The sequence below is a fragment of the Oryx dammah genome, unplaced genomic scaffold, assembly GCF_014754425.2.
Source record: "Oryx dammah isolate SB20612 unplaced genomic scaffold, SCBI_Odam_1.1 HiC_scaffold_15, whole genome shotgun sequence".
Taxonomy (NCBI): Eukaryota; Metazoa; Chordata; class Mammalia; order Artiodactyla; family Bovidae; genus Oryx; species Oryx dammah.
In genome coordinates, this window is record NW_024070199.1 from 27637822 (window position 1) to 27649863 (window position 12042).

Genomic DNA, 12042 nt, shown 5'->3' on the forward strand with positions numbered 1-12042 from the left:
CGGGGCTTCCCTGGTGGTCCAGTGGTTAAGACTCTGAGCTTCCAACGCAGGGGGTATATGTTCCATCCCTGGTCGGGGAACTAAGATCCCACGTGACATGCAGCCACAAAAATAACAATAATAAATTTTTTCATTAAGAAAATAAATTAAAAGGAAAACATATCGCTATACCCATTGCTCCATCCAGAGTGAGAAAACAAGATAATCCAAGAGGGCTCTACATTAAAATAACAAAAAAATGGGAAGAATATATTTACCTATGGAAGAGAAGAATCTCCCACCTTTAATTGCAGAGGTACCTGTGTCTTATAACCAGACGCCTTCAGTCCTGTGTTACCTGCCTGCCTGACCTCCAGAGGGGGTCGTGAGCCTTGGGGCATAAAAGCCACCAGGGTTGCTTGTGCTATAAACAGATCAGGTCGCACAACAACTAGATCGTTCCCAGATTCTGATCAAGATGCTGAAGACTGAGAAACACCACTCTCAGAAAATCGCTCCCAGTTGCTTTTAGAAGTTCCTTGCTTTACAGCTGCTCCCATGAACTTCCTTCTGCTAAACACACTACAACCCCCTGAACCCGCTCATCATTCAGTGAGCATCCACGGATGCCTACTATGTGCCTGGCATCGAATGAGGGACAGAGGATGATTCAACTTTGCAGAGCATCCCAGGGCAAGGGTCACAGAGGACTGGCAGAAAGAATGCCGATAGCATCACACTCCACACGTTTTTATGTGGTTGTGCGCTCAATCGCTCAGTCGCATCCGACTCTTTGCAACCCCATGGGCTGTAGCCCTCTAGGCTCCTCTGTCCATGGGATGTCCCAGGCAAGAATATTGGACTGGGATGCCATTTCTTTCTCCAGGGCATCTTCCCAACCCAGGGATCGAACCTGAATCTGTTGCATCTTCTAAATTGGTGGGTGGATTCTTAACCACTGAGCCACCTGGGAAGCCTCACATGTTTCCATGTTTCTATGGTGGTGTCTTATTTTCATCCCTCAGACCAGGCAGATTTTTTTTTTTTTGGCTGCACCATGAAGCTTGAGAATCTCAGTTCCCCCTTCAGGGATCAGAGTCCCCTGCAGGGGAACCATGAAGTCTTAACCACTGGATGGCCAGGGAAGCCCCCAGGCAGATTTTATTATACTACTGTCAAGTGTACCTTACACTTTTATATTTCTCAGCCTCTCTCTGGGCCAATCTCATTTAGCCCCTTCGCAAATTAAATGCATCTCATTAAACCAAACCCATTTAGGACAATGCCCTTCAGGTGTGTGCATCTTAGTACATCTTTCATTTTAAGACAAGTGTTTGATTTATTTTTCATCTCATTACACTCTTTAAAATTATGTGCATCTCATTACTCAGTGCACTGAGACGACTTATTTCAGGTGTAGACATTACACCCAGTATTACCAAGCAAGAATTTTTTTTCATTTCATTACAAGCCTGACAATTTATGTACATCTCATTATAATCAGCCATTTAAGACAATTCCCTTCAGTTGTGTACATCTCATTATACCTTTTCATTTTCAGATTTTTTTTTTCATCTTATTACACCCAAGCATTATCCAGAGCACTCACATCAGGTGTGTAGTTTTCTCTTCCACCTGTTCTTTCGTGAATTTCTGGGTGGTTGTTCCCCCAATGGTACTGCAACATTTTTATGACATCAGACTCATGGAAGGCCAGCTTTGCCCACCTGTGGGCCTCCCATGGCTCCTCTGCAGCGGAAGAAAGAACACTGGATTCCCCTGGATTTGGGGGAGACTCTGGCAATACAGCCCCTCACACACAAGGACCATGTAAATTTACTTCCTCCCTTGTACAGTGAGAAAGCGAGAAGGGATGGTTGCTAAGTCCACCTTCAGGGGATCTTCTATGATGTCCTATAGACGACAGTACCGGGGGCCCCCAGCGTCTCCTGGGAGTGCTGCTCTGCTCCTCTGTCGGGAGACCCCACCTTGCCAGAGAAGCTGAAACCACATCACCACCCAGGTCCCCAGCAGCCAGGCTTCTCCACGATTCCTGCTGACCTTTTGACTCTATGGTGCTTGGTGTCCACGTGGGGTCAACATTTTGGAAAGTTTAGTCGCTCAGTTGTGTCCGACTCTTTGCGACCCCATGGATTGTAGCCTACCAGGCTCCTCCGTCCACAGGATTTTCCAGGCAAGAGTACTGGAGTGGGTTGCCATTTCCTTCTCCAGAGGACCTTCCTGACCCAGGGATCGAACCCGGTCTGCCACATTTTAGGCAGACACTTTACCGTCTGAGCTACCAGGGAAGTCCCTCAACATCTGGGAAGGAGATGAAATAACCCAGCACTCTTGTGATGAAATCCCCCAGCACCTCCCGGTCCAAGGCCATCTTCATCTATGACACCCCCAACTCCCACCCTTGGACTGCTCTGCTGGGGGCACCTTAGAATTGCTGAGCAGGCTTTTGAAGGTGCAGGCACCCAGGTTCTATTCTTGATCTGCTAGAGCAGACCCTCCAACGGTGGGGCCGAGGTCAGTGCATTTTGAATAGCAACGCAGAGATGCCGAATCACTGTCTCACCCAAGCCTGATTTCGGAAAAAGCTCTGCGGCCAGTCGCTCTGAGCTGAAAGAGCCTTGTGGCCCTCAGTACCGCCCTCTGCAGGTGTCTTTGCAGGTGACAAAGATCCAAGCCTAGAGTGAAAACAATCGTTTCTCAGTCCCGGAAAGGGAACTAAAGGTCATTAAACCTAACTTTCTCACCCTCCGTGGGAACCCCACCCACAGTATTGTAAATTGTCATCCACCTTTACCATCCACGTCCAGCGAGGGAACCCAGTGTCTCCCAGTGATCCCGCCAAACTCCACCCTGCGAGCTGAGGGCTGCCCTCTGGCGGCGGTGGCAGGGAGCGGCGGTCTTCCAGGCTTACCGCCTATGCTAGAGATTGCAACACCTTTCCCCAACCTCTAGAGTGAAAGTTGCGTCGGACTCTTTGCGACCCCGTGGACTGTACAGTCTTGGAATTCTCCAGGCAAGAATACTGGAGTGGATTGCCATTCCCTTCTCCAGGGGATCTTCCCAACCCAGGATCAAATCCAGGTCTCCCTCACTGCAGACGATTCTTTACCAGCTGAGCCACCAGGAAAGCCCAAGAATGCTGCAGTGGGTAGCTTATCCCTTTTCCAGCAGATCTTCCCCACCCAAGGACTGAACCAGTGTCTCCTGCATTGCAGGCAGATTCTTTACCAGCTGATTTACCAGGAAGCTCCTTAGTCCCCACCTGTGTGGCCTAATCACAAAGCACGTGAGGCTTCCCAGAGTGTGTCTGGGGTGGTATCTGTGATTCCTCTGCTGTCATTCCACCTGTCTCCTTGACAGTGAAAATAGACTCTTTTCTCTAAGTGCAAAAATAAATGTGACTTTGCACCGCCCCTCCTCCCCGCCTGCCTTGAGTGAAATTGCTGAGAAATCAGAACATGATCCAGCTCTTTGCTTGTCTCCTTTTGCAGGAGAGCCCGCAGGCCATGGGTTCTAGAATCAGATGGGCCACCACTAAGCAGGATTTAGAGAGCATAAAGGGTGGGGTGGGGCTGATTTTAGGGGAACAGGCCACACCCTGTCTTGTTTTGGTCTTGTTTTCAAATCTTCCATGACCACTGGGTTGAAAAAATGATGAGGCTCAAGAAGCCCCAGGGCTCAGTTCCTTGAAGTTTACCAGCAAAAATAAAAGTCACAATTTATTGAACACTTTGCCTATATGCTAGATACTGTAAATGATTCAAAACAACCCTGAGAGAATTACTGGTATTATTGCTAATATTAATATTCCCATTTCTAAAATAAGGAGATGTGTGCATACTAAATCACTTCAGTCATGTCCGACTCATTGCAGCTCCATGGACTGTAGCCCACCAGGCTCCTCTGTCCATGGGATTCTCCAGGCAAGAATACTGGAGTGGGTTGCCACGCCCTCCTCCAGGGGATCTTCCTGACCCAGGGATCGAACCTGTGTCTCTTATGTCTCCTGCATTGGCAGGCGGGTTCTTTACCACTAGCACCACCTGGAAAGCCCCAAAATAAGGAGATAGAGAAATTAAATTTCTCAAAAATTATTCAGCGAATATGTAGTAGAGCTGGGATTTGACCCCAAGCCTCAAACCCACACTCCTTGATTGAGATAATTTGCCTCCTGAGCTTTGGCCTGACCAGGGCTGAGCTTCAAGGCCAAGGGAAGAGACTCCTCTGGTCCCTGAATTCCTCGGAGGTCCATGCATCCCTGCATCTCCCTTTGGTTTCCTCCTCTTAGTTTCCAAGATGAAACAGCCTTCAAAGACATGGGATCCAGGACTTCCCTGGTAGTCCAGTGGTTAAGACTCTGTGCTTCCAATGCAGGAGGTGCTGGTTCAATCCCTGGTTGGGGAACTAAGATTTCACATGGTACACAGTGCGGCCGAAAAAGTTTAAAGAAGTAGGATCCAGACCTTTGCTGCTTCTCCCACAACAGATCATCTGCCCACTAAGTCCACTGGCTCCCACTGGAACCATTTACATTTGGGAGGAGGGGCAAGACGTAAGCCCTTAAGAAATTTCTCTTCGTCCTTTTCTAGTAGAGACGGATGCGCGAGGTCAGTGATCTGAGTGATGACAGCAGACCTCCCTCCCTCACTTCCGGCCTCTGTAGATGATGCCCTCCATTCAGTTCAGAGGGCAAGGCCAGATTCCTGGGCTTTTTAGGCTGGAATACCGAGGCCTTCCCTGCTGGCTCAACAGTCAAGAATCCACCTGCAATGCAGGAGACCCAGGTACGATCCCTGAATCGAGAAGATCCCCTAAAGGAAGAAATGGCAATCCACTCCAGTCTTCTTGCCTGGGAAATCCCATGGACAGAGGAGCCTGGTGGGCTACAGTCCATGGTGTTGCAAAGAGTCAGACACAACCGAGGGACCGAGCATGCATGCACTGAGAGTAAAACCAGGTTGAAAGATGGAAGAAGGACAAAGAGAAGGGCGCCCATCTCTGGGAGAGAGAATGGAGCATGGAGCCTAGATGAAGTGGGGGAGGCTGCTGAGAGCAGAGGGCAGGCCCAGGGACCCCAACATGGTCAGGTCAGGGATGCTTTAATGGGAAAAACAAAATGGTTCTGTTCAAGGAGGAGTAGAGGAGAGAGAAGTGGAAATACATGGGGCTGGAGGACAGACCCCTGGCCTTTCACTGACTCCCTTCTCTGGTTCTGTGATTCATTTTCCTGTTCTCTGGCAGTTGGAGAGTGAAGAGAGAACCAAGACGGGGACTTAGGATAGAGGAAGAAGAGAGAGGGAGAGGAGGGGAGACAGAGAGGGACTAAATGTGCTTGTGTCTCTGGGGTTTTTCAGACAAAGCTATTATCAAAATGCCAACCAGCTCCTGCCTGGCCGATTTGCATATTCCATGCTGTGCTCTTTGAAGCAGGATGAATATGCATGAGGGCCTGGGTGGGGGTGTGGAGCTGCAGGGCTGTGGGCTAAGGTGGCTTATTGTTCTTTTTAAAGAAAGGCATTAATATGAAGCCAAGCACCTTCCTGGTCAGCAGAGTGGCCTCTGCGTCCACCTCTCTGGTGAAGAGAGGAAGAGAGCAAAGCTGAGGCTCAGACAGAAAACCTAAGGACTCTCCTCTCATCCTCCCAAGAAAATCAATAATCAGGCCCCAACAAGAATGCGAGTGTCTCTTCTCCAAGAGCGGCATCTAATTACTCTCCCCTCCATGCATACTAATCGTGGAGGCCAGCCCCCCATCTCGATTCAGGCTTCTGCTGAGGAGGGGTGCCTCCTGGTGCCCCCTGCTCCTGGCCTTTGGTGAGACGAAGTGCTCTGCATAAGGGGCCATGCAAGGAGTCCCTGGGACACAGTGGTGCTCAAAGCCCACAGAACAGACTCATCACGTCCATGAGGACTTGGTTCATCATGCATCCTGACGTCCAGAGGGGCGCACCTTCTTGGGTTTTTCACATCTCTTGCCTGACCTCTAAGTGAAGACAGTGCTAGTCCCGATAATACTCCAGTGCTATGCAAAAGGCTTATTTCATTTAAAAAATCCAATTTATCCCATAAAACGTATTGCCCCAACACCCTTCCCTTTGGTTTTCTTTCTGAGATACCCCTCTCTGTCTCAAAGATACAGATTAGGGAATGTGTGGACATTCCATGTGGACAATAGCTTGTCCCCACCGGGTCATTGTGGCTCAGCTGGTAAAGAATCTGCCTGCAATGCAGGAGACCTAGGTTCGATCCCTGGGTTGGGAAGATCCTCTGGAGATGGGAAAGGCTACCCACTCCAGTATTCTGGCCTGGAGAATTCCATGGACTCTATAGCCAATGGGGTCGCAAAATGTCGGACAGGACTAAGCAACTTTCACTTTCACAGGGTCATTTGTTTCAACTCTACACAACTGAAGGCTGGCGTCAGGCCCTACAGGGACATTTCCTCACCAGGGCTGGATCAGATTAGGCTTCGCAAACCCACATGGAGGCCTTTAGTTGATGGAGATAAGCCTCAGTAAAGGAGCCCGCTGGCCAGACCAAGTCCCACCTGCCCAGGAGGGCACCTGCAGGACTTGGCTCCCCAGTGCCCTGGCTGAGAGGGGACACCCTGGGTGGACTTGAGTTTTGCCGTCCAAACTGACTGGGGCCTGAAGAATCGTCTGCCCTGGGACTTCTGAAAGAGGAGGAGAGGAGCGGTGCCACCACATGTGCGGTCGCGTGTTAATCACACCATCCACGCTTTCCAGGTTCAGTCTTCGAGAGTCAAGGCTCCAGCAACTCTCAAAGTCTCTCTGAACTTAACACAAACACCAACTGCCTGGAAATCGCATTAAAATGCAGCTTCCAGGGACTTTCCTGGCAGTCCAGGGGTTAAGACTCCAGGCTTCCACAGCCGAGGGGATGAGTTCGATCCCTGGTCAGGGAAGCTGAGACGCCACATGCTTTGCATGGCAAAAAGGAAAAAACCTGCAGCTTCCGACTGGGGTAGAGGATGGGTGGGCAGGGATTAGGATCTGAGTTCTTTACATTTGTAATCAATTTCTAGGTGTTTTGTCTCTGCTGCTGGGCTGGGCCCCACGTGTTCAGGAGCAAGGACAGACGAAAGGGCCATGCAAAACCAGAGGTCATGGATCTGCCTTCCCGCGTGGCTCCTGATGTGGACCACAGGCGAGAAACGGGAGCCACTGCTCCCACCGAGACTCACCTCCTCGGAGATGGAGCATCTCCTTGACACTTGAGATTTATTTTTAACTGCCAGCAGCTTTGATTAGCTTGTCACTGCTGCTTCAGACACCTGCTGGCAGGATAAATTGGGGGAAAGGAGCGGCTGACCCAGATATGACAAATCCCAGGCAGGAAGGCAGGCTCCTGGGGGATTCACTGCTCCCCCAGAGCTGGCAAAGCGTTAACTGTGCCAAGGACCTCACCCTGCCAGTGGCCCTTTGCCCCGTGACCGTGGCACCAGGGAATGCAGAGCTGCAGGTGTCCCTTTTGTCAAAGCTCTGGAACTTAGGTCCGCGAGCTGAGCCTGAGCATCTGTGCAACTACCTCGTGCTGTTTCCATTCTCCTGTAGTGGCCGGGGTGCTGTCCACATGGAAGCCCTGCTCTGTGTGGATGCCTGAGTTGGAGAGCTGCCGGCAGTGGGGCGGTTTCCCCGGTAGGTGCACCCTCCCCCCAGGGGAGACCGCTACTGCTCTGTAGCAGAGCTCCTAGAAAAGCAGAGGCCCAGGGAGTAAGAGTGCCAAGGATGCCCTCTATTGTCAACTGCATCCATATGTGACCTTCTATGGAGCTGCCCATGTGGCGAAGCACAGATTTCCGTGTGGCACACAAACGCCAAACTCCTAAGGAGGGGTGGAGATCTAGGTGCCTAAGAGGCCGAAGTGCCCAGCTGACTCCACCGCTATGAGCGTCTCTGCTTCTCGGTGTCCTCATCCGTCTATCAGGGCAATGCTGAGATGCAAGATAATTTGTCGAGGTGATGATGCCAGTGGCAGGTACATAGCAAGTACCTGAGAAAAGTTTTTAAGACAGAAACGAAATTGTGCAATTTGCAAAGAGGTGGATGGACCTAGAGACTGTCATACAGAGAGAAATAAGTCAGAAAGAGAAAACAAGTATCTTACATTAACGCATACATGTGGAATCTAGAAAAAACGGTGCAGATGAACCTATCCATTGCAAAGCAGAAACAGAGACACAGACGTAGGGAACAAATGTATGGACACCAACGGGGGGAAGGGTTGGGATGGACTGGGAGGTTGGGATTGACATATATACACTGCTATGTATAAAGTGGGTGGCTGGTAAGGACCTATTGTATAGCGTGTGGGGTAAAAGTCCTGTTTGTAGCACATATATTAAGATAACCTTAAAAATGCATTCCAATATATATTAGGTGCAAACACAGTTTGATTCCACTTATACGAGGTATCTTGAATAGTCAAATTCATGGAGTCAGAAAGTACACTGGTAGAAGCCAGGGGGCAGGGGTTGGGAAGGAGGAAGGGGATGAGGAGTTCGTGTTTAATGGGGACAATTTCAGTTTAGGAAGGTGAAAACACTGGGGAGCTGGATGATGGTGGCGAGAGTCGCACAGCAAGGTGAATGTACTTAGTGCCATTGAACTGTAAGTTCAATACGGTTGAAATAGCAGGTTTTATACGAAACGACTTTCACCACAATAAAAAAAAAAAAAAGATTTTTCTTTAAAGATGGGACTGGGGGAGTCCGCAGAATGAATGCCATTCAAGCCAGAAGATGGAAGCCGAGAGAGTTCAGGTTGTGCCGAAGTGGAGCCCCTCCCAGACACAAGGACAGCTTTCTACCTGCTGGCTGGTCGCAGCTGCCTGTCACCGATGCCAGGACAGCACGTGGGAGGCGAGAGCTGCGGGGAGGTGGGGAGGACACAGACAGCCAGAGGCTACCAGGGGTCGGAAGGGGTGGTCAGGAAAGCAGCCGCAGCCCCCACACCGAGAGAGCCCAGCGGAGCTCACGGCGTCCAGCCCTCAGACCTCAGGGGTCCACCCGGCCGTCCCAACAGGAGGCGCTAGAGTTGCCCTGCTTTCCCCTAAGCCTCACTTTCCATCTGCTAACTTCCCAGTCTCCTCCCCAGCCAGTACTTCCTACAACACCTTGTGTGGCCCCATCTGGAACTGTCAAGCAACAAGATCTTAGGAGTCTGTGGACGGCCTCCTCCCTGTCTGGACAATGGCAGTGCCACCACGACCCACCAAAGGTCACCACAGGTACCACCCCACCCCTAACACCCCATTGCTGCCGTGGCCAGGAGCCTCGCGTGGAGGCAGCGACGTGTCCTTTCTCTGAAGGTTTGTACCAGAGCGCCGAGGGATACCACACGCCAAAGCACATGAAGCATACTAATTAAATGAAGGTTTATTTCAAAATTAGTCTTAGAGTGGAAGCTGTTTTTGAGGGCTGGAGCCAGACTACATCATGAGCGGTGACAGCATCTGCCTCCCTCCGACACGGGCGGAGAAGAGGCAACATCACCAGCCCTGCCCGACAGTCATGCATCCAACGGTTACTAGGACTGGAAGCCAACAGCAAAGGACCCCGCGCATTTGCTCATGTTTAATCCAGGTTAAGCTATACACGTTTAAATACACGGCGGAGGCTACGTGGTGTCATGCAGTCCCTGCGGTGGGAGGACTCTTGCTCCGTGACCTCCGCAGCAAGGCTGCCCCCAAGGGCAAGGTTAGGTTGGGCAGAGCACTGAAAGGAAAGGAGAGAGAGGGCGCGTCAGAGCAAGTGTGGGGTCGGGCCTCCCGGCCCAGAGTGGCCCTGTCCTCTTGCCAGTGTCCTGAGCAGAGAGCCACCCGCCCCCTGAGAACCAGGGAAGGACGGCAATCACGTGTCTTCCTTCCAGAAGGAGAATGACCCACTGATGGGTGATGGTTCAGTGTAGTGATGAAGTGGGTCTTCTCTGCTGTCCAACCACCTTGGTTCAGATCCTGGGTCTGGTTGTTATTAACCACAACCTTCCGGAAATAACCTGTGTCTGTTTTTCTTCCTGTATACAGTAGCCTGTGCCTCTGCCCAGCCCATAGCGTTGCTCAGAGGCAAACAGAAAGAGCTTATAAATGTTAACTAGTTTTATACATTCACTGACATTTCAGCTGATCATGAGGGGTAAAGTCTAGCCCTTGGGCTCCCAGACTTACAGAACCCATTTCCACAAACCTCTGAGAAACGGGATGCTCTTTTAAAACCTTTAAGAGCCAGAAGTTCTTCCTAATATTGAGCCTAAATCCATCCTGCAGAAATTTAAGATTCATCTTTCTGATCCTTACAGAACAGTACAGCTCAGAGGTTCTAAACTGAGGTCCACAAGCCTTCAGAAACTGCACCCAAGGTTGTCTTGCGCCTGTGGAGCAAAATCTAACGAGAAAAAGAATCTGGACCATGAATGACTATCAGTGGAAAGTGTTACAGAGTCGATGTTTGTGTCCCCAACTCAAGAATTCATGGTGAAGCCCTAATCCTCAGCTATACTTGGAGATGGAGCCTCTGAGAAAGAAGGGTTAAAATGAGGTCATGTGGGTGGGGTGCTGATCTGCTGGGATTAGTGTCCTTGTAAGAAGCACAGAGGCTCTGGCACTCTCTCATCAACAGAAGAAAGGCCATGTGAGGACATAGCAAGGCAGCTGCTTGCAAGCTGAGAAGAGAACCCTCACTAGAAACCCAATTTACTGGCCCCTTAATCATGGACTTCTACTCTCCAGAACTGTGAGAAAATTAATTTCTGATGTTTAAGCCACCCAGTGGTATTCTGTTTTACCAGCCTGAGCACACTAATATAGATATTAACATCCCCCCAAAGAAAGACAACCAGATGGTAGGTGTCTTTTAATGGAAGTTCCCAACCACTGATAAACCAATGCTTTCCAAAAAACTGTGGATGCTAGTGTACTGAGTCCTCTGGCCCTGCCCGGTCTGGTCTGGTGTGGATGCTCTGAATGTGTTCATCCCTCAGGCTCCACTGGACAACAGGAAATGCAAAAGGTGGAAGAACATATTAAATGAAACCATGAGGACGAAACTAACAAGTAAAAGCCGGAATAAGGAAATTCTATGGATCAAATCACTTGGTTTCTTTATGAAATAAAATTCAAAGAATGTGAGAGATGAAGGAAAGGGGAAACTGTATATATATATATAAACAGAGATTTAAAAGACATCCTTGATGGTCCAGTGGCTAAGGCTCTGCACTCCCAACGCAGGGGGCCCAGGTTCCATCCCTGGTCAGGGATCTAGATACCACATGCAGGAACTAAAGATTCCACATTCTGCAACTATAACACAGTGCAGTCAAATAAATAAAATGAAGAGATTGAAGAGAAACATTATGAAATTGTAATGTATGGAACTTCTTTGGGTCCTAATTCAAAGAAATACACTGAAAAAATTTTACAGGGAAATCTGAACACTGGTTGAAGAGTCAAAGATACTTTGGGACGGGGGAGATGAGGGGCCAATGCACACAGCATGAGGGATCTTAGTTTCCCAACCAGAGATTGAACTCTTGCCCCCTGCAGTGGAAGTGTGGAGTCTTAACCACTGAACCACCAGGGAAGTCCCTCTAAGATACTTTAAAACATTTTATTTTTCTAGCTGTGATCATGAAATTGTGATTATGTTTCAGAAATGCATACTGAAATACTTATGGATGAAAAAAGATATAATGGTTGGTATCTGCTTCAAAACAATATGGAGAAGAGAAGCTGGGTGTGGTTATAAATGAATCTAGATCAGCCAGGAGTTAATAATTTTTAAAGCCAAATGCTAAGCACGTAACGGTTCACTATCCAGGTGTCTCCAACCTCCAGGATCTAATGCCTGATGATCTGAGGTGGAGCTCATGTAATAATAATAGAGATAATGTGTGCAATAAATGTACGCACCGGAATCATCCCCAAGCCATCCCCTTCCCCTCCCCCTGGAAAAACTGTCTTCCACAAAACTGGTCCCTGGTGCCAAAAACGCTGGGTCCTGCTGCACTACACCATTTGCTCTACTTT

The 12042-nt window shown here is 49.4% G+C and overlaps 1 protein-coding gene across 5 annotated transcripts in view; it reads right to left on the bottom strand.

The window, feature by feature from the left end:
- Positions 1-9377: 9377 nt before the first annotated feature.
- Positions 9378-12042, bottom strand: part of FEZ1 (fasciculation and elongation protein zeta 1) — a 42380-nt gene continuing 39715 nt past the window's right edge. For all 5 annotated transcript variants that reach the window (XM_040255810.1, XM_040255806.1, XM_040255811.1 and 2 more), the window contains exon 10: positions 9378-9736. In XM_040255810.1, the coding sequence (XP_040111744.1) occupies positions 9720-9736 (17 nt within the window). In that variant the 3' untranslated portion in view covers positions 9378-9719. The remainder of the gene's footprint in view (positions 9737-12042) is intronic.